General features: G+C 45.5%; 3 protein-coding genes and 1 pseudogene across 7 annotated transcripts in view; 2 read left to right on the top strand and 2 right to left on the bottom strand.

The window, feature by feature from the left end:
• The first annotated feature begins 934 nt into the window (after positions 1 to 934).
• On the top strand, positions 935 to 6450 carry LOC106612065 (ribonuclease H2 subunit C-like; annotated as a pseudogene).
• A 406-nt stretch (positions 6451 to 6856) lies between these two features.
• LOC106612071 (zinc finger and BTB domain-containing protein 3) lies at positions 6857 to 10953 on the bottom strand. Of its 4 annotated transcripts, XM_014212894.2 has the most exons (3): positions 10871 to 10897; positions 10448 to 10519; positions 6857 to 9826 (listed from the first exon to the last, which is right to left on the bottom strand). In XM_014212894.2, exon 3 carries the CDS (start codon positions 9822 to 9824, stop codon positions 8013 to 8015), a length of 1812 nt encoding a protein of 603 aa, XP_014068369.2. In that variant the 5' UTR covers positions 9825 to 9826; positions 10448 to 10519; positions 10871 to 10897; the 3' UTR covers positions 6857 to 8012. The 4 variants fall into 4 exon arrangements, with proteins under 4 accessions (XP_014068369.2, XP_014068367.2, XP_045580094.1 ...); XM_014212892.2 differs by lacking the exon at positions 10448 to 10519 and having other exon boundaries at positions 10871 to 10953; XM_045724138.1 differs by lacking the exon at positions 10871 to 10897 and having other exon boundaries at positions 10448 to 10864.
• trpt1 (tRNA phosphotransferase 1) lies at positions 10441 to 16121 on the top strand. 2 transcript variants are annotated; one of them, XM_045724139.1, is made up of 7 exons: positions 10441 to 10525; positions 11252 to 11320; positions 14179 to 14260; positions 14418 to 14587; positions 14796 to 14973; positions 15205 to 15261; positions 15366 to 16121. In XM_045724139.1, exons 2-7 carry the CDS (start codon positions 11264 to 11266, stop codon positions 15506 to 15508), a joined length of 687 nt encoding a protein of 228 aa, XP_045580095.1. In that variant the 5' UTR covers positions 10441 to 10525; positions 11252 to 11263; the 3' UTR covers positions 15509 to 16121. The 2 variants fall into 2 exon arrangements, with proteins under 2 accessions (XP_045580095.1, XP_014068378.1); XM_014212903.2 differs by lacking the exon at positions 10441 to 10525 and having other exon boundaries at positions 10922 to 11320; positions 15366 to 15476; positions 15585 to 16121.
• LOC106612070 (fermitin family homolog 3) overlaps positions 16068 to 21662 on the bottom strand; it is a 10309-nt gene continuing 4714 nt past the window's right edge. The window contains exons 5-15 of the mRNA XM_014212891.2: positions 21634 to 21662; positions 21411 to 21513; positions 21036 to 21143; positions 19226 to 19360; positions 18926 to 18972; positions 18642 to 18766; positions 18328 to 18434; positions 17746 to 17958; positions 17075 to 17199; positions 16720 to 16861; positions 16068 to 16535 (exon numbers count right to left, since the gene is read on the bottom strand). The exon at positions 21634 to 21662 is cut by the window's right edge and continues 140 nt beyond it. Of these exons, the coding sequence (XP_014068366.1) occupies positions 16356 to 16535; positions 16720 to 16861; positions 17075 to 17199; positions 17746 to 17958; positions 18328 to 18434; positions 18642 to 18766; positions 18926 to 18972; positions 19226 to 19360; positions 21036 to 21143; positions 21411 to 21513; positions 21634 to 21662 (1314 nt within the window). The 3' untranslated portion in view covers positions 16068 to 16355. The remainder of the gene's footprint in view (positions 16536 to 16719; positions 16862 to 17074; positions 17200 to 17745; positions 17959 to 18327; positions 18435 to 18641; positions 18767 to 18925; positions 18973 to 19225; positions 19361 to 21035; positions 21144 to 21410; positions 21514 to 21633) is intronic.

Genomic DNA, 21662 nt, shown 5'->3' with positions numbered 1-21662 from the left:
AAGGTAAAGCCCCACCTTATCTCAGCTCACTGGTCACCATATCAGCACCCACCCGTAGCATGCGCTCCAGCAACCATCAGCTGTCAGAGCAGCTTACCGATCATTGCACCTGTACACAGCCCATCTGTAAATAGCCTACCCAACTACCTCATCCCCATATTGTTATTTATTCTTTTGCTCCTTTGCACCCCAGTATCTCTACTTGCACGTTCATCTTCTGCACGTATAATCCTCTGGTGTTAGTGCTAAATTGTAATTATTTCACCACTATGGGCTATTTATTGCCTTACCTCCCTAATCTTACTACATTTGCACACACTGTATATAGATTTTCTATTGTGTTATTGACTGTACATTTGTTTATCCCATGTGTAACTCTGTGTTGTTTGTTTCGCACTGCTTTGCTTTATCTTGGCCAGGTTGCAGTTGTAATTGATAACTTGTTCTCAGCTGGCCTACCTGGTTAAATAAAGGTGAAATAAAATACATTTAAAAAAGGGACAACATACCCCAAATTAGTTGACTGCACGCGCCAAAAACATCTCTTCCTGTGGTGAAGAAGAAGCACGTATTTTTTTCTACATAGAGTAACTGTGTTTTTCAGTCCACACACTGTATCAATATTGTCAACCAAATGTTTGAAATATTTTTGTTTGCGAAAGTGCCCTAGAAAATCTTGCAGGCTGAGCAAGGGAATCAGTCCATTGCATTGTTGAATAGACACGCTAGCTAGCTAACGTTTGCCAATTGTACTGTTATCATAGGTTTGCCAATGATCTATTTTATTTTATATTTATTCACTGCAGTGCATACATTTTCCTTAAAACTGAAATCCGCAGAGGGTATATTACAAAGGAAGATCAATGCCTTAGCCAGCTAACTTGCCTTCTGTTCTGGGAAAGGTGTGTCTTTGCGCTAAATCCTGCCTACTCAAATGACGTTGCAAGAGAGAGGAAGTGGGAAGTAACAACCGCTAAAGATAAACATAGGAACAACGTGTGATGGCCCAAATGCCCATAAATGGAATGTGTTGTAATCTATAATAGTGCATATGAGCCATATACATGTTTCTGACATTTTGCCCCTCGCTTTCAGGAAGTCATCCAATTGCAGTGTGACCACGTTACAGCTGGACTCTGTGAGACAGGCAGAATGCCACCCTGTTCACCTGCTACCCTGCAGAGGTGTCCCAGTTCTTTACAGCCACCATCAAAGACTGAAAACATGGTACGTTGAGGCAGAAGTAGCTGCATGCATGACTTCTGTACATAATCCGTTGTGGAAAACCAACATCAGGGGCCTGTTGCACAAAAGTAGAATTAAGACATCCGGGATAAATGACTCAGCTGAGCTCAATGAAGCCAAAACATGTGCGTCCAGGCTTAATTGGTTGCACAAAGACCAAGCCAGGATGAGCAGACACGGATTCATTAAACCAGGTGAAACCAATCCTGGATAGGTGCGCGCTCACGGCTCACTCAAATAGACCCCGCCACAGATCACAGATTAACTGATTTACCATGGCAACTAGAGCCGCGTACTTTTCCCCGTCGGAAGCACAAATCCTCATGGAGGCATACGAGGAGGTAAAATATATAATTAAGAAGAAAGGCAACACCGCCACAGTGATAAAGCAAAGAGAAAAAGCGTGGCAAAGTATTGCAGACCGCCTGAATGCGTAAGTAGTGCACAATTACACAGTCACCGCTCCGCTGAAACATCACAATTACAATTCAAATATTTAATTCACATCTCCAAAAATGCAGTTGTACTGTAATTATGAAACGGTTAAATTTTTAATTGAAATGCACTGCAGATATGAGTGAAATTGTGTAAAGTAACTCCATCACACTGTATAAAGCTATGATAGATTTTTTGATATTTTTACTGAAAACAAGACAAAAATACCAAGTAATTTTTTGCAGTGTGACTCCATTAAATGTGTGTGTGTGTGTGTGTGTGTGTGTGTGTGTGTGTTTGTTAGATTAAACATGAACGGGCCAAAACGGACATGGCAGCAGGTCAAAATCAAATACAAGAACATTCTGCAGAATGGTATGGTCCCTGACTAATATTTAACAAAGCACAAGCATATATTGTACCCAGAAGGTGCCTGCTCACACATTGTCTGTACTGTTTTAGCAGTGAAAAAGAATACCCACAGACAAGGCACGGGTGGTGGGTCACCAAAGGCTGACCTTACCCCAGCAGAGGACATGGCCTTGGAGCTAAATAAAGGCAGGCCCGTCTTAGAGGGGATCCCTGGGGGGAAAGAGACGAGCATAGGTTCCTCCCAAGATGCCACCCGCTTCATTCAAGGTATGTCCTTCCATCTCTACATGGGATACAACCACATTCATATTGAATCAATTTGGACTGTCTGACTTTGGTTTACCTATTGCCTTGCAGTGTCTGGCAGCACTGTGTTCCTGTTAGAGCCACCAGCACAAGCACCAGACGATGCTGATCCAGTGAGTACTCCATCAAAGGCATACTGTAGGCCTGGCATGTCTTGTCTACTAGCTTCAATATGAATCCGATTAAATGTGATAGGGTGAAGGCCCCAGTGCAGCAGCAACAGCACATGATGGAGACGATGATGAGGAGGAGACCATCTCTCTGGATTCCAGAAGGCATGAGGTATCATGTTAAGACTGTGAAAGTACTATTTACTCTACAATGGTGAGGAGTCCTCATCAAAATCAAAAAATCTAATTTCTTTTACAGGACCCAGATGCTATACAGTGGGAAAACCAGCCTGGCAACATAGTGCGTATTAATAAAAGGACACCACATCCTGCCAAATTCCAGCTGCGCTAATTGTATTGTGTTCACAGAGCTCACAAGCTATCAGAAAGTTGTATGGCAACCACCTCCGGCGCCAAATAGAACTGGCAGACATAGACATTCAGTACAAGAAGAAAAAGATGGAAAATCTTGCACTGGAGTCCGAAATAAAAAAGAGGACAATTAGGAAACTGGACCTTGAAATAAAAAAACTTGAGAGGGAGGTGAGATATGCCTTCAATGTACACTGTATGCTAACTGTAACACAAATGTATTAATCATTATTTTTCTTTCCTCCCCCAGCTCCAAGAAGATGACACAGCTCAAAATAAAAATTAGGTATATTCTCGTAAAGTCAAGTGAGCCATGACATATGAGCTCTTATTGTGAGCACACAGGACGGTGGCATCTTTCTAAGGTTTTTTTATTTTCCCAGCAATCAGTACAACCAAGTCATCGTTATAAGGCATCGCCCTCTTTTGCCCACCCCCCAGCACCAGGTGTGGCCACTAGCCTATATGAAGGCCCAAAATTGTGTGTTCCTTTCTGCTCTGACAATGGCATGCCCATTCGTGCGAGATGTGGTGGATGAAGAAGCACTTGTGCTGAGGAGAGCCTTCAGGCGAGAAAGGGTCTTCAGGGACCGGTTGGACCCACTGGCCTTCCCTGATGACCATCTATATGAAAGATACAGGTTTTCTGCAGATGGCATCAGGTATCTATGCAGACTACTGGGTCCCAGGATTAAGCACCGCACTGCACGGAGCCATGCACTGAGTGTGGAGCAAATGGTTTGTGTGGCCTTGCGCTTTTTTTCTAGTGGAGCCTTCCTGTACTCAGTGGGGGATGCAGAACAGCTGAACAAGGCCACAATTTGCCGCACAATAAGGAGTGTGTGTCTGGCTATCAAAGCATTAGCAGATGTCTTCATCTCCTTCCCTGGCCACAGAAGACTCTGTGACATCAAAGAGGAGTTCTATAGGATTGCAGGTAAGAGGATCTACAAATTACAGGACAACTGTTAACACATAGTAGGATACTCATTACTTTGTGTGACAGGTTTCCCCAATGTCATTGGTGCAGTGGACTGCACACACATAAGGATAAAAGCCCCCTCAGGTGCCCATGAGGCCGATTTTGTGAATAGGAAATCCTTTCACAGCATTAATGTTCAGGTGAACATAACTTTTTGATATTGTCCATTGACGAACACTCTGCATTGCCAGTGATGTGCATTGATTGGTGTAATATTCCTCATCTTATGATTTCAGATGGTCTGCAATGCTGACTGTGTGATCAGCAATGTTGTGGCAAAATGGCCTGGCTCAGTCCATGACTCCAGAATCTTTCGGGCCTCTGAAATCTATCAGTGCCTATCACAAGGTAAGCCACACAACCCCTATTTATAACCATCATGGCTGTGTCAAGAATATCACTGTGTTTATGAGGTAGTAATGATGAGATTTTGTGTTGACAGGTGAATTCTCTGGTGTGCTGCTGGGAGACAGGGGGTATGGCTGCCAGCCTTTTCTCCTGACACCTTTCACAGACCCCCAGGAAGCACAGCAGGCCTACAACCATGCCCATGCCAGGACCAGGGCCAGAGTTGAAATGACCTTTGGCCTCCTGAAGGCACGCTTTCACTGCCTTCACAAATTAAGGGTCAGCCCTGTTAGGGCATGTGATATTACTGTGGCTTGTGCTGTCCTCCACAATGTGGCCTGCCTGAGGAAGGAGAGGGCCCCCAGAGTGCCACCAGCCATGGACTGGGACAATCCGGCAATCTTCCCTGATGACGACAGTGGTCGGCTGCTGAGGGACCAATATGTGTTGAATTATTTTAGTTAGTATGTGTGCTTTCAATTTTGGTTAAATATGTCCTGCGGTGGCAGAGGAATTGGGGTTTTTTTGGGTTTGTTTTTTTACGAATTTGGCCTCTTATGATGTTTGTGCGGTATACTGTGTGTAATACAAGGCTGCAGGGAGGCTACTGCATCCATTCATTTGTCTGTTCAGTTGATGTGTATGGATTTGTCCTGCATTTATTTTAGTGTGCAGACATGCAGGGTGTGTTATATACAGACCTTTGAATGTGTATGTATCATTTTGTATAATATGCTTGGATTCTGTGCTTTCCATCTTGTAGTCACTGTGACTTCAGTTTCGAAAAGGAGCTGATGGTTTACCTGCTTTGTTTTGTCCTTATTCAATAAAGGAACATAATGTTACACATTGTGTTTTTATATTCATATGGAATGTGTATTTGTTTATATGACAGAGTACTAGGGCCACACTGAAGAAAAAGGATAAAGTCATAAATTTATGAGGCTGGTTCTTTCTGCAGAAAAGCTACATATTGTTTTTACAGTTTTGATACTTATGACAATGTGATACTTAATATTCTGGCACATCAGCATGTCTTTGTTTATGAAACCATACTGAAGTACAATTTCACGAAATGCCCCACATCTGTCATTTTAACAACTGTCCTCCTTTAAAACAACCGGTTACAATATTATTACTTGTGTTTTTTTCCCCTCTGTGGCCCTAATATTCTATCATTTTATATATAGCCTTATAGTCTATGGGGAAACTGTAAATTATCTAATGATAGCAACATAATCTAAAAAGTATTTTTTATCCAAAATCATTGAAATTAATGATCACAAACGTTTAAATAATGACAGTGGGTCTAGTTATGTGATAACAATGTATAGTGAGCAGTGAAATAACTATTGGTTTCCATTTGTGGTGACTGCTGACTGACATTAGGGATGAGATTAAATAGATCCTGGAATTTAGCCTGGTCTGGAGCAGGCTAGCTCCACAGAATAAATCTCCATGGTAATTTATACCATAACATATCCTCCTGCCCCCTATCCATCTTTAGTGCAACCGGATTACGGATCAATTGAGCCAGGATCACCAAGATATCCTGGCTTAATCCCTTATCCTAGTTTTGTGCAACAGGCCCCTGATGTCACAAAGAGTACTGAGTGTTGTGTGTAGCCTACTGTCAATACGGATGACTTTAATACAGATTCTGTTCCACATTTCCCATAGAGAAAACTGTGTCGTTCAGGGGTCGTGGGTTAAAAGGTCAGGAGCTGTCCACAGGGCTACACAGGCCTGGTGCGAAGAGAGGTCAACAAACCAGGCTCTGACCAGGAGGTAAACAATAAACACTGCCAGAATCATCACTGTCTGGCCAACATTCACATAATCTACCATAGCAGGTCAACAACTCACAAGGAATACTGTCAGCATCTGCTTAAATCTGTCTGTAAACACTGACCAAAATCTACAAAACATTTGCAACATTTGGGCAACAACTCCCAAAGATAGCTATAATCAATGTTTGTGCTGTGATCCCCACACACCAACCAGGAAATATGATGCACTTCCTTTTCCATTGTCTGCAGCTTGGACACATACTGTACAACACCATGCTGCATATTTAAACTCTTCACTCACTTACAGTAATGTTATATGTGAGGTAATGTGTGTGTCCAGCACAGTGCAGTGAAGGTGTCCTCAGTGTTCCATAACGTCACCTACTGGAACCTTGAGACTCCGCCCAACTCTGATGACGGCATCGTTATGGCAATGGCCTGGCCGGATCTGGCAGAAGTGGCGAGTGTGCAAAACAAGAATTTGTTTTAAGAGGACCATTAGCATGCGTTACCATATGTGGCCCATGCATAATAACACATGATTCATCTTTGACAGATACACGTGCCAGTGGATGACTGACATGGAAGAGGCCAAAGCAAAGATCAATCCCTTCTCTACCCTCATTTTCCTGCTGCAGCCCAAAGACTGCCTCAACACATTGGTTGTGCTCAGTAGCCATTGCTTAGCTTGTGAAAATAGGAATAATGGACAGACAATGGGTAGAACACTCCTCACAGTCCCTAGTGTTGTAATGGACAGTGTCTATCTTTTACAGATCCATGGGGTGAATTGTGCTTGCTGCTTCTTGTGACTTCTGTAGCTATTGTACCATGTTCTTTTTGTTGTATATTTCTGTCAACAGTTCTACTCATATTATAGGCCATTGTAATACAGATTGTGTTGAAGTCATTTATTGAACAGTACTCCAATGGAAGGAAATATCTAAATATGTTGGACTGAAGAACTGTCCATGTTCTATTCACAGCAATGAAGTAGTAATGATACTCATCCAATCGTGAAAGTTGGCAACAATGGAGATTTCTATATAGAAGTATCAGACAATTATGCTATTAGCTTTGATAAAAACTGTACCCTTGACAACTGCCGATTTCTATCTAGGATATATCATAACATACAGATAACTGCCAAAATAAAGGAAACACCACCATATGTCTTAATAGGGTGTTGGGCCACCATGAGCCAGAACAGCTTCAATGCACCTTGGCATAGATTCTACAAGTTTCTGGAACTCTATTGGAGGGATGCGACACCATTCTTCCACTAGAAATTCCATCTGGTATTTTGATGGTGGTGGAAAACGCTGTCTCAGGCGCCGCTCCAACATCTCCCATAAGTGTTCAGTTGGGTTGAGATCTGGTGACTGAGACGGCCATGGCATATGTTTTACATCTGATCAAACCATTCAGTGACCACTCGCACCTGTGGATGGGGGCATGGCCATGGTAGACAAAATAATGGCCTGCCCAGCATTTTTATACATGACCATAAGCATGATGGGATGTTATTGCTTAATTAACTCAGGAACCACACCTGCGGGGAAGCACCTGCTTTCAATATACTTTGCGTCTCTCATTTACTTGTGTTTCCTTTATTTTGGCAGTTACCTGTAGTACAGTACACAAATTATTTTGGCACTGAGGTCATAGTAAGACATCTGGTACAGATACATATGTAAAAGACATATGTCCTGAAAGTCCCATTTAAAATAGCTAAAACACCACTGGCCCCTGTCCCTCAGGAATGCAGACCCAGCTAGTTGACCAAGTGCCAGGTCTGCTCATTCCCGGGCATGTCTGGCTTGCACCACCTGTCTCACCACTAGGTCTGAAAAGACCATCCTGGTGGAGGGAAACATCTGGGCGACACGCTCTAAATCCTCCCTCAACCTGCGCACTAGGTCTGGGCCTCTGGCGTTTTTCAGATCATTTTGAATGTATCCCAGATCGGACATGCAAGACCAGGATGTCTGGTGTTGGAAGGGGGAAGGCATAAATAATGTGTCATTCTCTTTAGTATGGAGAAGTATACAGCTAGCTGTGTGGAGGCTGGCCCTCCTCAGTGTCTCCCTTACTGCGTTTGGCTGGCAGGCTGGAGTCATGAGCCTTCCTAATGTGGCGGTACAGGTCACCTGACTGCGTGTAGCTACGGTAACAGTAGCGGCACTCGTAGGGGCGCTCGCGCGTGTGCACAATGGCGTGTCGCCTCAGGGTGTACGCGCACGAGAACGTCTTCCCGCAGACGCTGCACGTGGGGACATCCTCAACGTAGTTCCCCAAGGAATCCTGGAAGTAGACGGGCTGGTCAGAATGTTGGCCCACAGACGGGAAGAGGGAGGAGGGGAAAGGGGGAACGTCAGAGGAGGTGATGCCTGGTCCGGAGGGGGAGAGGGGGAATGAGAGAGGCTCAGAGGGGTGGGAATGGGTCATCTGGAGTAAGGCGTGGTGGGGGTGAAAAGGGAGGAAGTGGGGGTTGTTCAGTTCGTCTCCGTGGTTATCATCATCAAAGTCATTCCTGTCCTCTACCTCCATCATAATCCCTCGTTCTCTCCCCTCTATTCCTCTCCTCATCACCACTCCTTCCATCTCCTCAAACTCCTCGTCTGAGATCACTATGGCCTCCACCTTTACCTTCACCACATCCTCCTGCTCCACTTCTCCTCCTGCCAGGGGCTCCTCCACTACCACAGTCCCCATGTTAGAGTGTTCACTAACCTCCCTGCTCTCCCTCTCTGACCCCCCATGCTGCAGCCCTTCAGGCCTGGACAGGGTCGAGGTTTGGCCCTGATGGGGTACAAGGTTCAGGTTAGGAGGTGAGGTGAGGAGTGAGTGTGGAGGCTGTATTCTAATCTGAGGGTGTGTGTTGATACTGAGACCATGCTGCTGGCATTGCATGCCTGGTGTGATGACTGTGCTCTTGTTGTCAGAGACAGGGTCATGGCTGTCCTGTTCTGGGCTGGAGGAGCTGCTGTGGTCGGACTGGGTCAGTATCCCCACCATGGAGCTGGAGCCATCAGTCTGGGTCACAGGTACCACTGGTGATGCCGCTGATGAAGAGGGCTGGCGCTGGTGGCTACTGTGACTGTATGACTCTGTGGAGCTGCAGGGGCTGCAGAGGGCCGAGCCTCCCTGACCATCTCCCTGACCCCCCAGCCGGAGAGAGGGAACGGAGGAGAGGGTAACCAGCTCACCCACATGAGTGAGAGCGTGGTCCATGCCGGGCTGGGTGGTGTCGGCCATGTCCGGACTCAGAGGAGCGTGCGCCAGAACCTCCACCCTCCTCTCTGACCTCGTAGAAGAGCCCAACTGGCTTCTCTGCATCGCCATTGACGCAGACTGAGACACTGACATTGCCACGGCCACCGCTTTGGCAGCTCCTGTTTCCATGCCAACCCCGGGTCCACTACCACCCACTGCTGCCACTCCACTCTCCTCCGGGCGCGTGCTGTCTGCCTCAGCCGGTGGCGGTCGGTGCTGTAGCCGTCTCTTACACACCCGGACCACCTCGTTCATGTGGAGGAAGCTTGCCGCCGCCAGCACGTCCTCTGCTGGGGGAGGGGTCTCCAACCTCAGCACGCCTTCGTACATGAAGTCTAACAACAGACCGAATGCCGCTGCTGTCACAATATCCCCGTCCAGCGTGACCGAGCTGGCCCCGTCAGCACCAGCAGACCCTGGGGGATCAGAGTAGAACATGTGGAAGAATGGAGAGCAGGAGGCCAGGACAGCCCGGTGGGCGAGGAAACGGGAGGAACCCACGAGGACGGTGCAGTCGCACAGGAACCTACGCTGACGCTGAGAACGCAGACCTGATAGGAGCTGCAGGGAGTGTTGGGGGAACTCCATGACTGTAGAGAGAGGATGGAGAGAGAGAAAGGAGGGAGATGGAGAGAGAGAAAGGGGGAGGGAGAGGGGCACATAGGTAGGAGAGAAGGAAGAGAGAGAGAGAGAGGAGAATGAGTTACAAGAGAGTCTGGTGGATAGGATGACATGTAAGAAACAAAGAACCAGTGAAACACCTACTGAAGTGTTGCAGTGTGCTCCCTCACACTGGCAATCAATATACTTCAGAGAAGTCTGATTGGACTCGCCACCCTTGTCTAAACATCAGACTTGCCATGGTTACTCCATGGATTATCAGTCTGACTGAAGAGATGCAATAGTCTCTGCAGGCCAATACAATGATATTTACACTTACTCTACAGGTTGTACATGCTGTTGGTCCTTTTGTCAGTAAGAGCTGCAGGGTATCCACAAGAAAGGGTTGTTAACCCAATTTTTTGCGACGCCGGTAGGTTGTCAATTGTATTTTCAATATCTTCATGTATGGCAGGTGATGCACAATATGTCAACAATAGCAGAATGTAACCGAACATAGTCGACCAAAGCATATGTCCTTGCAATCAGCTGTGTGGTTCGGTTAGGCTCAGCCATAATCAGTTTTAAAAATAAAAACCGGAAATACCAACCATACACAGAACGCTAAGCCTAACGTTATGGTGAAGGCAAGAAACCCCTCATGCTTCTCTTCCCAACAAGCGCTGCAGGCAAGACATAACGATCAGTCATTTTCGATAGCTACACATCAAGCACTGTTGTTCATAACTAGAAAACATTACAGGTTCTTAGTAGCGAGTAAGGGCACGACAAACATGAGTGATTCATGTATTTGAGTGTTTACAGCTGTTTTGATGCTAGCTGGCCCAATGTTAGCCAGCTAACTGTTAGCTTGCTGACACTGAATTATGAAAATATTAGCCCGTACATCTCTAAATAAACATGTTTCAGATCACTTCATAAAGGCTTTATAGGGACATGTACCAAAATGTAGTTAGAAACATGATTGTTATATTTCACTCAATCATTGGCCAGCTGCTACAATATATTCTTACCTGCTAAAGACGTAGCCTCTATCCTGTCTTTATTGACACAGAACAAAGAGATAAAGTCACTTACTGCCACCTACTGGTTGGAGTCTGAACAAAGTGGAAGTGGAATGTGCCTGCTTGTTTACATTTCGTTCTGTTTTTACCATATATGTAAATGTATATTTTGCCAGTGAGTTGTACGACCACAGTTGTTGAGTGTGCTTAAGTGCGAACATTCAACATTGCGCTTTGAATGTGCGAACTTATCTTTAGTACGCATGGCATTTGGCATGTTTAGTAGGCATGTCGGGCACCATACCATTTGAATCATTGCGGTAGCTTGCCTTGCTGTTTAGCCTACTGTAATGAGAGTTGAGAGAGATCCATTCCACGTTGAACCGACAGAAATAACTGTAAATGGACCGTGGAGGAAGAGGACGTGGAGGAAGGGGGAGGCGAGGTAATCGTGTAGAGGTAAGAGAAGAGAGACAGATATTAGTCCCTTTTGGGCTGTACCCTATTTCTATATATTGCATTATTCCTTCTCCAATTCTATTATAGCTAGTAGCAGGGTACTGGAAAGCATCTGGAGATATTGTTTTGCCTACAGGTTATAGAAAGAGCAGAAGCTCTGAGTCAGACCCCTGTTCTAACTACAGGTTATAGAAAGAGCAGAAGCTCTGAGTCAGACCCCTGTCCTAACTACAGGTTATAGAAAGAGCAGAAGCTCTGAGTCAGACCCCTGTCCTAACTACAGGTTATAGAAAGAGCAGAAGCTCTGAGTCAGACCCCTGTCCTAACTACAGGTTATAGAAAGAGCAGAAGCTCTGAGTCAGACCCCTGTCCTAACTACAGGTTATAGAAAGAGCAGAAGCTCTGAGTCAGACCCCTGTCCTAACTACAGGTTATAGAAAGAGCAGAAGCTCTGAGTCAGACCCCTGTCCTAACTACAGGTTATAGAAAGAGCAGAGCTCTCTTATTTAGAGCAGAAGCTCTGAGTCAGACCCCTGTCCTAACTACAGGTTATAGAAAGAGCAGAAGCTCTGAGTCAGACCCCTGTCCTAACTACAGGTTATAGAAAGAGCAGAAGCTCTGAGTCAGACCCCTGTCCTAACTACAGGTTATAGAAAGAGCAGAAGCTCTGAGTCAGACCCCTGTCCTAACTACAGGTTATGGAAAATGAGCTGTTTTAGTTTTTCTCCAGTAGGTTCCCTGAAGGAGAAAACTTCCACTTCTATGTCAAAGATAATAAAACAACAACACTATATTAAATAGGCCTACTATAGCAGGGGTGTCAAACATACGGGCCAAAACTGTATAGAAATGACAATGAACTTATATAGTTTCTTGACTGTCCAGCTCGCTAATAATCACTGTGCACAGTCAATGGACAAATATTGATACAGTTTCTTGACTGTCCAGCTTGCTAATAATCACAAGACAGTTAAGGCGCATCGAAAATTTCAAAAACGATGGATATATACTGCTCAAAAAAATAAAGGGAACACTTAAACAACACATCCTAGATCTGAATGAAAGAAATAATCTTATTAAATACTTTTTTCTTTACATAGTTGAATGTGCTGACAACAAAATCACACAAAAATAATCAATGGAAATCCAATTTATCAACCCATGGAGGTCTAGATTTGGAGTCACACTCAAAATTAAAGTGGAAAACCACACTACGGGCTGATCCAACTTTGATGTAATGTCCTTAAAACAAGTCAAAATGAGGCTCAGTAGTGTGTGTGGCCTCCACATGCCTGTATGACCTCTCTACAATGCCTGGGCATGCTCCTGATGAGGTGGCGGATGGTCTCCTGAGGGATCTCCTCCCAGACCTGGACTAAAGCATCCGCCAACTCCTGGACAGTCTGGTGCAACGTGGCGTTGGTGGATGGAGCGAGACATGATGTCCCAGATGTGCTCAATTGGATTCAGGTCTGGGGAACGGGCGGGCCAGTCCATAGCATCAATGCCTTCCTCTTGCAGGAACTGCTGACACACTCCAGCCACACGAGGTCTAGCATTGTCTTGCATTAGGAGGAACCCAGGGCCAACCGCACCAGCATATGGTCTCACAAGGGGTCTGAGGATCTCATCTCGGTACGTAATGGCAGTCAGGCTACCTCTGGCGAGCACATGGAGGGCTGTGCGGCTCCCCAAAGAAATGCCACCACACACCATGACTGACCCACCGCCAAACCGGCCATGCTGGAGGATGTTGCAGGCAGCAGAACATTCTCCACGGCGTCTCCAGACTCTGTCACGTCTGTCACGTGCTCAGTGTGAACCTGCTTTCATCTGTGAAGAGCACAGGGCGCCAGTGGCAAATTTGCCAATCTTGGTGTTCTCTGGCAAATGCCAAACGTCCTGCACGGTGTTGAGCTCTAAGCACAACCCCCACCTGTGGACGTCGGGCCCTCATACCACCCTCATGGAGTCTGTTTCTGACCGTTTGAGCAGACACATGCACATTTGTGGCCTGCTGGAGGTCATTTTGCAGGGCTCTGGCAGTGCTCCTCCTTGCACAAAGGCGGAGGTAGCGGTCCTGCTGCTGGGTTGTTGCCCTCCTACGGCCTCCTCCACGTCTCCTGATGTACTGGCCTGTCTCCTGGTAGCGTCTCCATGCTCTGGACACTACGCTGACAGACACAGCAAACCTTCATGTCACAGCTCGCATTGATGTGCCATCCTGGATGAGCTGCACTACCTGAGCCACTTGTGTGGGTTGTACACTCCGTCTCATGCTACCACTAGAGTAAAAGCACCGCCAGCATTCAAAAGTGACCAAAACATCAGCCAGGAAGCATAGGAACTGAGAAGTGGTCTGTGGTCCCCACCTGCAGAACCACTCCTTTATTGGGGGTGTCTTGCTAATTGCCTGTAATTTCCACCTGTTGTCTATTCCATTTGCACAACAGCATGTGAAATGTATTGTCAATCAGTGTTGCTTCCTAAGTGGACAGTTTGATTTCACAGAAGTGTGATTGACTTGGAGTTACATTGTGTTGTTTAAGTGTTCCCTTTAATTTTTTGAGCAGTGTATTTGATTTGAATGAGTTCGACACCCCTTTACTACAGTAATGTACGCGTAAATACTACAGTATACTACAATCCGCAAAAACACTACATTCATTACTATAGTATATACTAAAGTTTTATTTTACTGCAGTATTTATACTGTAATTGCTACAGTATACACTACAGTATTGTTGGACTAAAGTCTACAAAAACACTACAGTGAATACTATAGTATTTACCATACTATACTGTAGTATTTTTTTTTTTACGTGGGTCACAACCTGTGTGCATGTGTTGATTTTCAGGACAAGGATGTTCGCCTCTCCAAGTCTTTGTCCTTTGCCCTGCGCCATGGAGCCAATCAAATGGGACTTCACATGAATCCTGGTATAAAAGCAGTTTATTTGGCTGCATTTTGTCTATCTTATAATAGTTACCACTGTACCAGCATTTCATATTGCTGCACAATAAACATGACATGCAATCTACAATCTGTACTCCTCATTTAGGTCTGAATAATAATGCTGTCCCTCATTGTCCCTAGATGGCTTCCTATTTGTGGAGGACCTACTGGCTCATGCACAGTTCCACGCCTTCTCATTGGAGGACGTGGAGAGAGTTGTGGCCACCAATGACAAGCAGCGATTCAAGCTCCGCCCTCACCCTGAGGACGGACGGCTGCAGATCCGAGCCAATCAGGGACACTCTGTGCAGGTAGGAAAAATATCTAGGACACCCTATTTCCAATATAGTGCACTTATTTTGGAGCTCAGCCCACTTAGGGTCAAGACTAGTGCACTATAGAGAATAGGGTGCCATTTCTGACGCATCCCTAGGTGGAGCATGACGGGGTCATAAACAATGGCTAAACAGTGCCAGGTCTAGTAGTAAGGGTCTGCTGTGTGTCTGTCTGTCTGGGCAGGTGTGTGATCTGGACCTGAAGGCTGTACAGCCTGGTTCTCCTGATTGTCCCAGGGAGGGAATCCATGGCTCCTATCTCCGCCTCTGGCCCTCCATCCGCTCCGAGGGCCTCAGCCGCATGAACAGAACACACATACACCTGGCCCTGGGCCTACCGGGGGAGGACAGGGTCATCAGCAGTAAGGGAGATGGGGTAGAGAGCACTGTGACAGTATTTTGGCTGAAATACTCCTAGATCATAGCCTACTCCTGGATTTAAAAGCATGCTCATTGAAGGATTTCCTAAAGTGCTTTAAGTCCCGGAATTGGCTTAATCTGGGTCTGGATCTGGATCTGGGTAACTTCTCATAGAGCCTGTCATAGATGGGCTTCGTTTTGATGTCTGTATCTTTTTGCTCCCTTTGCTCCAGGCATGAGGAGAGACTGTGACCTGGCCATATTCATTGACGTCCCCAAAGCATTGTCTGGTAAGCTCAACCGAGGCAATTTACAGTAGCAGAGTGCTGCCATTGTAGTGCTCTCATGTCTAAATGCATGAGTATTTTCCTTTGTGTTTTTGTTTCTTCTGCAGAGGGTATCCAGTTCTTCTGGTCAGAGAACGGTGTATTGCTGACACCTGGGGACACTGAGGGGAAGCTACTTCCCCGATACTTCAGCCGTGCCCTACAACTAAGACCCACACGTGAGTACCTCACACACGACACACACTCATGAAGAGAATGATGTTAGATGGGAGGGATGATAGAGAGGGAAGTGAATATTGACAAATTATAGAAATCTTCTGTTTCAGAGAGTATTCTGCCACTGGAGTAGGTGAAGAGGGTTATCTGTGCTTTGGAGGTAAAGACTTGGCTGAATTTGTCACCAGACGGCTGTTGATGTCCAGTTCTGTCTAAACTGTTTCCATGGTAACCAATACTGTTCGGGACCAGAACCCTGAAGACTCTGGGTGAATAAGACTGAGACTGAAAACACCCTCAACAACAACTCAACAACAGCTCTAATACCATACAGGACACAGTACAGAGACTGACTGGTGTTTCTGACAACATTGTCACATGACAAAGACACAGAGGATGCTATCAGATGGGAACCAGCAGGCACAAGCTGTGGGTTTGCCAACGGACAGTCTCAACTGCTCCACAGAGATACACACACACTGCCTGCAGCTTCCTGTGCCGTCAGTCACATTTCAGGAAACTCTGCCACCATACTCTTAAGGACACAACCATCAAGCCAAATGCCTCATCTGGAAATTAAAACAACTGTCAACTGTTTTATATATGTCAATAAACATATTTAATTCTGGATTTCAGAATTGACAATTCTTTACATTGTTAATCATTTTCTATTAGACTATATTCATGGGTCACCTCTTCCTTGATTTATTGAACAAGCAACTGCATGTCTTTTAGGATCCCAGGGTGGACTGGTTGTCATTTCTCTTCAAGGCTGCTGCAGCCACACCCTTAAACACTCAAACTGTCCACTGGTGTATCTGATGTATAGATTGCTCCTTGGGCTATAGCTGCTGTATATTACTGGTTGAGGGTTGAGAGTGTCACAGAGCTTCGTGGCCCCCTGTCAGCTTGTGGAAGAGCTCTTCGTTGAGCGTGTCACTCTGCTCGCGGCTGCGTGTTGACATGAAGATGTAGCCTCCAATGAACTCATGGACGATCTTACAGTCAGCCGTCACACAACTGAACGCCATGTTCACGTTCCCATCAAACTCTATCGCCACCTGAGAGTTCGTAACACCCACACACACACACCCAGAAAAGATGAGAAAATGCAAAATGACCATAAAAAAGGGATACAGAGACAGTGTTGTGTGTATTTGGCGATGTAGATTACTAAAGAAGATTATGTGCAGAAAAATGTGAACATTTTGATTGATTGTTTGATTGATTGACGGGTCAGGTCACCTGTCGTATGTCCCAGTTGACGTTCCACTGCCTCATGTTGTTGTAGCGCCATGTCTTGACCACGTCTCCCACCCCCAGGTCGATACGGATCAGACGGTTGGGAGCGATGCCAAGCACCTCGTCCTTCCTGCTGCCCTTGAACCTAAACGGGTCAGAGACCAGCCGCTAGACGCAACTTCACCACAACAATTTATCATTAGACCAGCCCTAAGCCTCTCACTAATCTTGGGTGATAGACTTAACATAAATGTAAATTGAGATATCTGCCTAGCTAGTGCACACAATATTTGGTTCTAGGTACCGAGACCAGCCTCGCTGTGAAACGTAATACACTGGGTTGCCAGATCCGCCTTACCTCACCACCACGAAGGAAATTCCAAAGTCTGGCAGGGCCTGCCAGATCTGGAGGAAGCGGAGGAGGGCGTCGGTCAGGGAGAGCTGAGCCACGTTCTGATATGCCTCCAGGATACGAGGGGTCAACTGGGCATGGCCAGATAGAGAGAGTGTCAAGGTTATATTATGTGGGGTTAGAGGGAGGTATAATGGTCTCTCAAGTGACTCAACTGAGTTGTACTGTGTTTGATATACAGGTACCTGCCAAAATAAAGGAAACACTTTAAATTAAGGTTCTGGCGGCTCTCATGGTGTGGGGTGTATTTTCCGGACAAGGTAAACACCAATAAAACGATGTAAGCCATATGCCATGGCATTCAGTCACAAGATCCAATTAAACACTTATGGGAGAATCTGGAGCGGCGCCTGAGACAGAATTTTCCACCATCAACAAAACACATACTAATGGGATTTCTTATGGAAGAATGGTGTCACATCCCTCCAATAGAGCTCCAGACACTTGTATAATCTATGCCAATGTGTATTGAAGCTGTTCTTGCCAAATTCCCTATTAATAAGACACTTTATGTTAGTGTTTCCTTTATTTTGGCAGTTACCTGTATATCATGATGTAGTTCATCAGGGTTTATCATTGGTACACACATGATGAAGATGTTCATCGCTACTTGGTACCTGTTTGACCTTGTACTTCTTGCTGTAGCGTGGGGAGACCAGGCTGTGTGTGTTGATGCTCATGCTGTCGTCGGTGTGTGTATTGGGGTTGGTCTGCTGCATGGCCAGGAAGGAGCGGATGCTCTGGACCTCGCTCTGGAACAACCTGTCTGCCAGACTCTTCTCTTTAGAGGCCAGACGACAGGCTGCCATCCACCTGGAATACTGCTCCTCCTGGAAAGAGAGAGCAAGCGAGCGAAAGATAAACAGAGCAACGTATACTTCAATCATGGGCAAGATCTTAGATCTTATCGTGGATCTTAGATTGTAAGCAATGTACTACTCATTTATTTACATTTTAGTCATTTAGCAGACGCTCTTATCCAGAGTGACTTACAGTAGTGAATGCATACATTTCATACAATTATTTTTCTTTAACATTTTTTTACAATTTTTATTTTTTTTGTACTCCCCCATGGGAATCGAACCCACAACCCTGGCGTTGCACACACCATGCTGGCATTGCAAACACCATGCTCTACCAACTGAGCCACAGGGGAGGCTATTTATATGGCAGTGTACGTTTGTGTGTATGTAACCCACATTTTCACAGCGCAGGTAGACCTCGTTCATGCCCTCTGGAGCTGGAATCAGAAGTTTGATGCAGAACTTTTGTCCTGCGACGTTCACATCGGGAGCAGCCTCACAGCCTGAAAAGGGTGAAAGGTAATTTTACTGTTTGTATAAGCAGGTGAAAGAGACAAAATACATTGGATTTAAGGGAGAATCTCAATTGCATTTCCTTGATTCCTTCTCCGACTTTCTCATCCAATGGGTTTTGAGAACGAGGCCAGGAGAGAGGATGTAAGAAATCAAGGAAATGCAATTGAGATTCTCACTTAGTGTCTGCTTCATACCTTTGAGGTTGATCTGTTGAATGGGTTCTCCCAGGCTCTCCTCTTTGCTCTTATAGTAGGAGATGGAGGCATCCTTAAACTTGAACCAGTACTGCTTGTATCCCTTCAGAGTCAACCTCTTGGGCCTGAAACAGAAGTACACTTATTACTGTTATTATGCTTCAGATGCTGTGTGGGTGTGCTGATTGTGCGTGTTTGTGTGTGTGATTTGGTGTGTTCCATTGTAAATATAGAGTAGGTAATTGAGGAATCAGAATTGTTTTCACATAAATGTCGGATCTTACCGGAATATCTTCAAATAATCATTCAGCTCTGGGGCAGTCAGGTTCTCCTGTGTTGAAGACAAAGTAACATGCTAATGATTCCATGTCTGACTTTTCAAATAGGCATGGGAAATCATTCTGGCATCTTGTTACCCTGTGTCGATAAAATCTTATGTCATTCTACTGAGGCTACTTTATTTATCTAAAGTCAAATACATAACTGAAATACATATTCACAAACACATATATTCTGACTTCACAATGCAATATATTGTGGGACATGTTTCTGTCAGGTGGAATAAAGAGTCATAATGTTCTGACCAACATGTCTTGGGGGCTGCTGTCTGCCCCATCCAGCTTGACCTCCAGACCCTGTAGGGCTGAGTCCAGGTCATCCATGGCTGGACTGGAGGTCATTGTCTGGGGCTCCGAGAGGGACAGCTTGTTGATGTGGTACTGGGGGGGGGGGGGATTGAAGATGACAAGAGAGAGGTAGTCATAGTTATACTTACAGCGCATTAGAAATGGGACAACACAGGCCAGTTACATGTCAGTACATGATTGTGGTGATGTTACAGTGCATTCGGAAAGTATTCCGACCCCTTGACTTTTTCCAAATTTTGTTACATTACAGCCTTATTCTAAAATGTATTAAATTGTTTTTTTTCTTCATCAAGCTACACAAAATACCCCATAATGACAAAGCAAAAACATGTTTTTAGAAATTTTTGCAAATTTGCACATAAAATACAGGCACACCTGTATTTGGGGAGTTTCTCCCATTCCTCTCTGCATATCCTCTCAAGCTCTATCAAGATGGATGGGGAGCGTTGCTGTACAGCTATTTTCAGGTCTCTTCAGAGATGTTCGATCGGGTTCAAGTCTGGGCTCTGGCTGGGCCACTCAAGGGCATTCAGAAGCAACTCCTGTGTTGTCTTGGCTGTGTGCTTAGGGTTGTTGTCCTGTTGGAAGGTTAACCTTCGCCCCAGTCTGAGGTCCTGAGCGCTCTGGAGCAGGTTTTCATCAAGGATCTCTCTGTATTTTGCTCTGTTAATTTTTGCCTCGATCCTGACTTGTCTCCCAGTCCCTGCTGCTGAAAAACATCCCCACAGCATGATGCTGCCACCACCATGCTTCACCGTAGGGATGGTGCCAGGTTTCCTCCAGACGTGACGCTTGGCATTCAGGACAAAGAGTTCCATCTTGGTTTCATCAGACCAGAGAATCTTGTTTCTCATGGTCTGAGAGTCTTTAGGTGCCTTTTGGCAAACTTCAAGCAGGCTGTCATGTGCCTTTTACTGAGGAGTGGCTTCAGTCTGGCCACTCTACCGTAAAGGCCTAATTGGTGGAGTGCTGCAGAGATGGTTGTCCTTCTGGAAGGTTCTCCCGTCTCCACAGAAGAACTCTAGAGCTCTGTCAGAGTGACCATCTGGTTCCTGGTCACCTCCCTGACGAAGGCCCTTCACCTCCGATTGCTCTGTTTGGCTGGGCGACCAGCTCTAGGTAGAGTCTTGGTGGGTCCAAACTTATTCCATTTAAGAATGATGGAGGCCATTGTGTTCTTGGGGACCTTCAATGCTGCAGCCATTTTTTGGTATCAGAGCCCAGATCTGTGCCTCGACACAATCCTGTCTCAGAGCTCTACGGACAATTCCTTCAACCTCTTGGCATGGTTTTTGCAATCAGTTGAGTTTACCACAGGTGGACTCCAATGAAGTTGTAGAAACATCTCAAGGATGATCAACGGAAACTGGATGCACCTGAGATCAATTTCGAGTCTCATAGAGAAGTGTCTGAATACTTATGGAAATAAGACATTTCTGTTTTTTATTTTTAATATATTCGCACAAATTTCTAAAAACCTGTTTTTACTTTGTCATTTTGGGGTATTGTGTGTTGAATGATGAGGATTTTTATTTATTTAAACAATTTTAGAATAAGACTGTAACGTAACAAAATGTGGAAAAAGTCAAGGGGTCTGAATACTTTCCAAAGACACTGTTTATCTGATTTACTGTACAATGACAGTATCTCATTTTGACAGTTGATGTTCTCTTTTGAGGGTTCAGGATTGTTGGGGTTCAGGTATTAGCATAAAGGCACATGTCTAGGAAGTATCCATCCTGTGTACCTGTATAGCTCCAAACAGCAGCATCTCCTCCTCAGTACAGTCTATGTCCTCCAGTAGGATGGCCCAGCGAGCCTGCTCATACATCTGGGTCAGACGCACCACATCATACTGAGAGGGAGGGAGGGAGGGAGGGGGGGAGAGGTGAGGGGCAGAGAGAAAGGTGAGGAGGCAGAGAGAGAGGGAGCGAAAGGGGAGAGAGGAGAAAGAGAGAAAAAGAAGTGAGAGGTCAGACGAGAAGACAGAAGCGAGGCAGTGAAACCCAGGTGGTCAGATTCGAGAGTAGAGTTCACACTTCTATTTTGGAGGCTATTTCCAATCCAACTATCACTTTTCATTCTCTATATCACTCACTCACACACATAGACACACACACACCTTGGGCTCCAGGTCATGGAAGCAGTAGTATTTGAAGCGCAGCCAGAGTCTGTCATTCTCCTGAACTCCCTGCTGCATCAGTGAACGAGAAGAGTCCAGCCACCTGAGAGAGATAGGAGAAATGAGTTAGAACGAAAGACAACTACAGAGAGAAGTGAAGATAGAGACAGAGAAAATGTGTATGTGTGTGTATGTCTGTGTATGTCTGTGTCTGTATGTCTACCTGCTGTGGATGTGGGCCTTGTCTACCAC

Source organism: Salmo salar, chromosome ssa09, assembly GCF_905237065.1.
Source record: "Salmo salar chromosome ssa09, Ssal_v3.1, whole genome shotgun sequence".
Lineage (NCBI taxonomy): Eukaryota > Metazoa > Chordata > Actinopteri > Salmoniformes > Salmonidae > Salmo > Salmo salar.
Note: the sequence above shows the minus strand (reverse complement) of the source record. Positions and strands in the feature narration are given on the sequence as shown.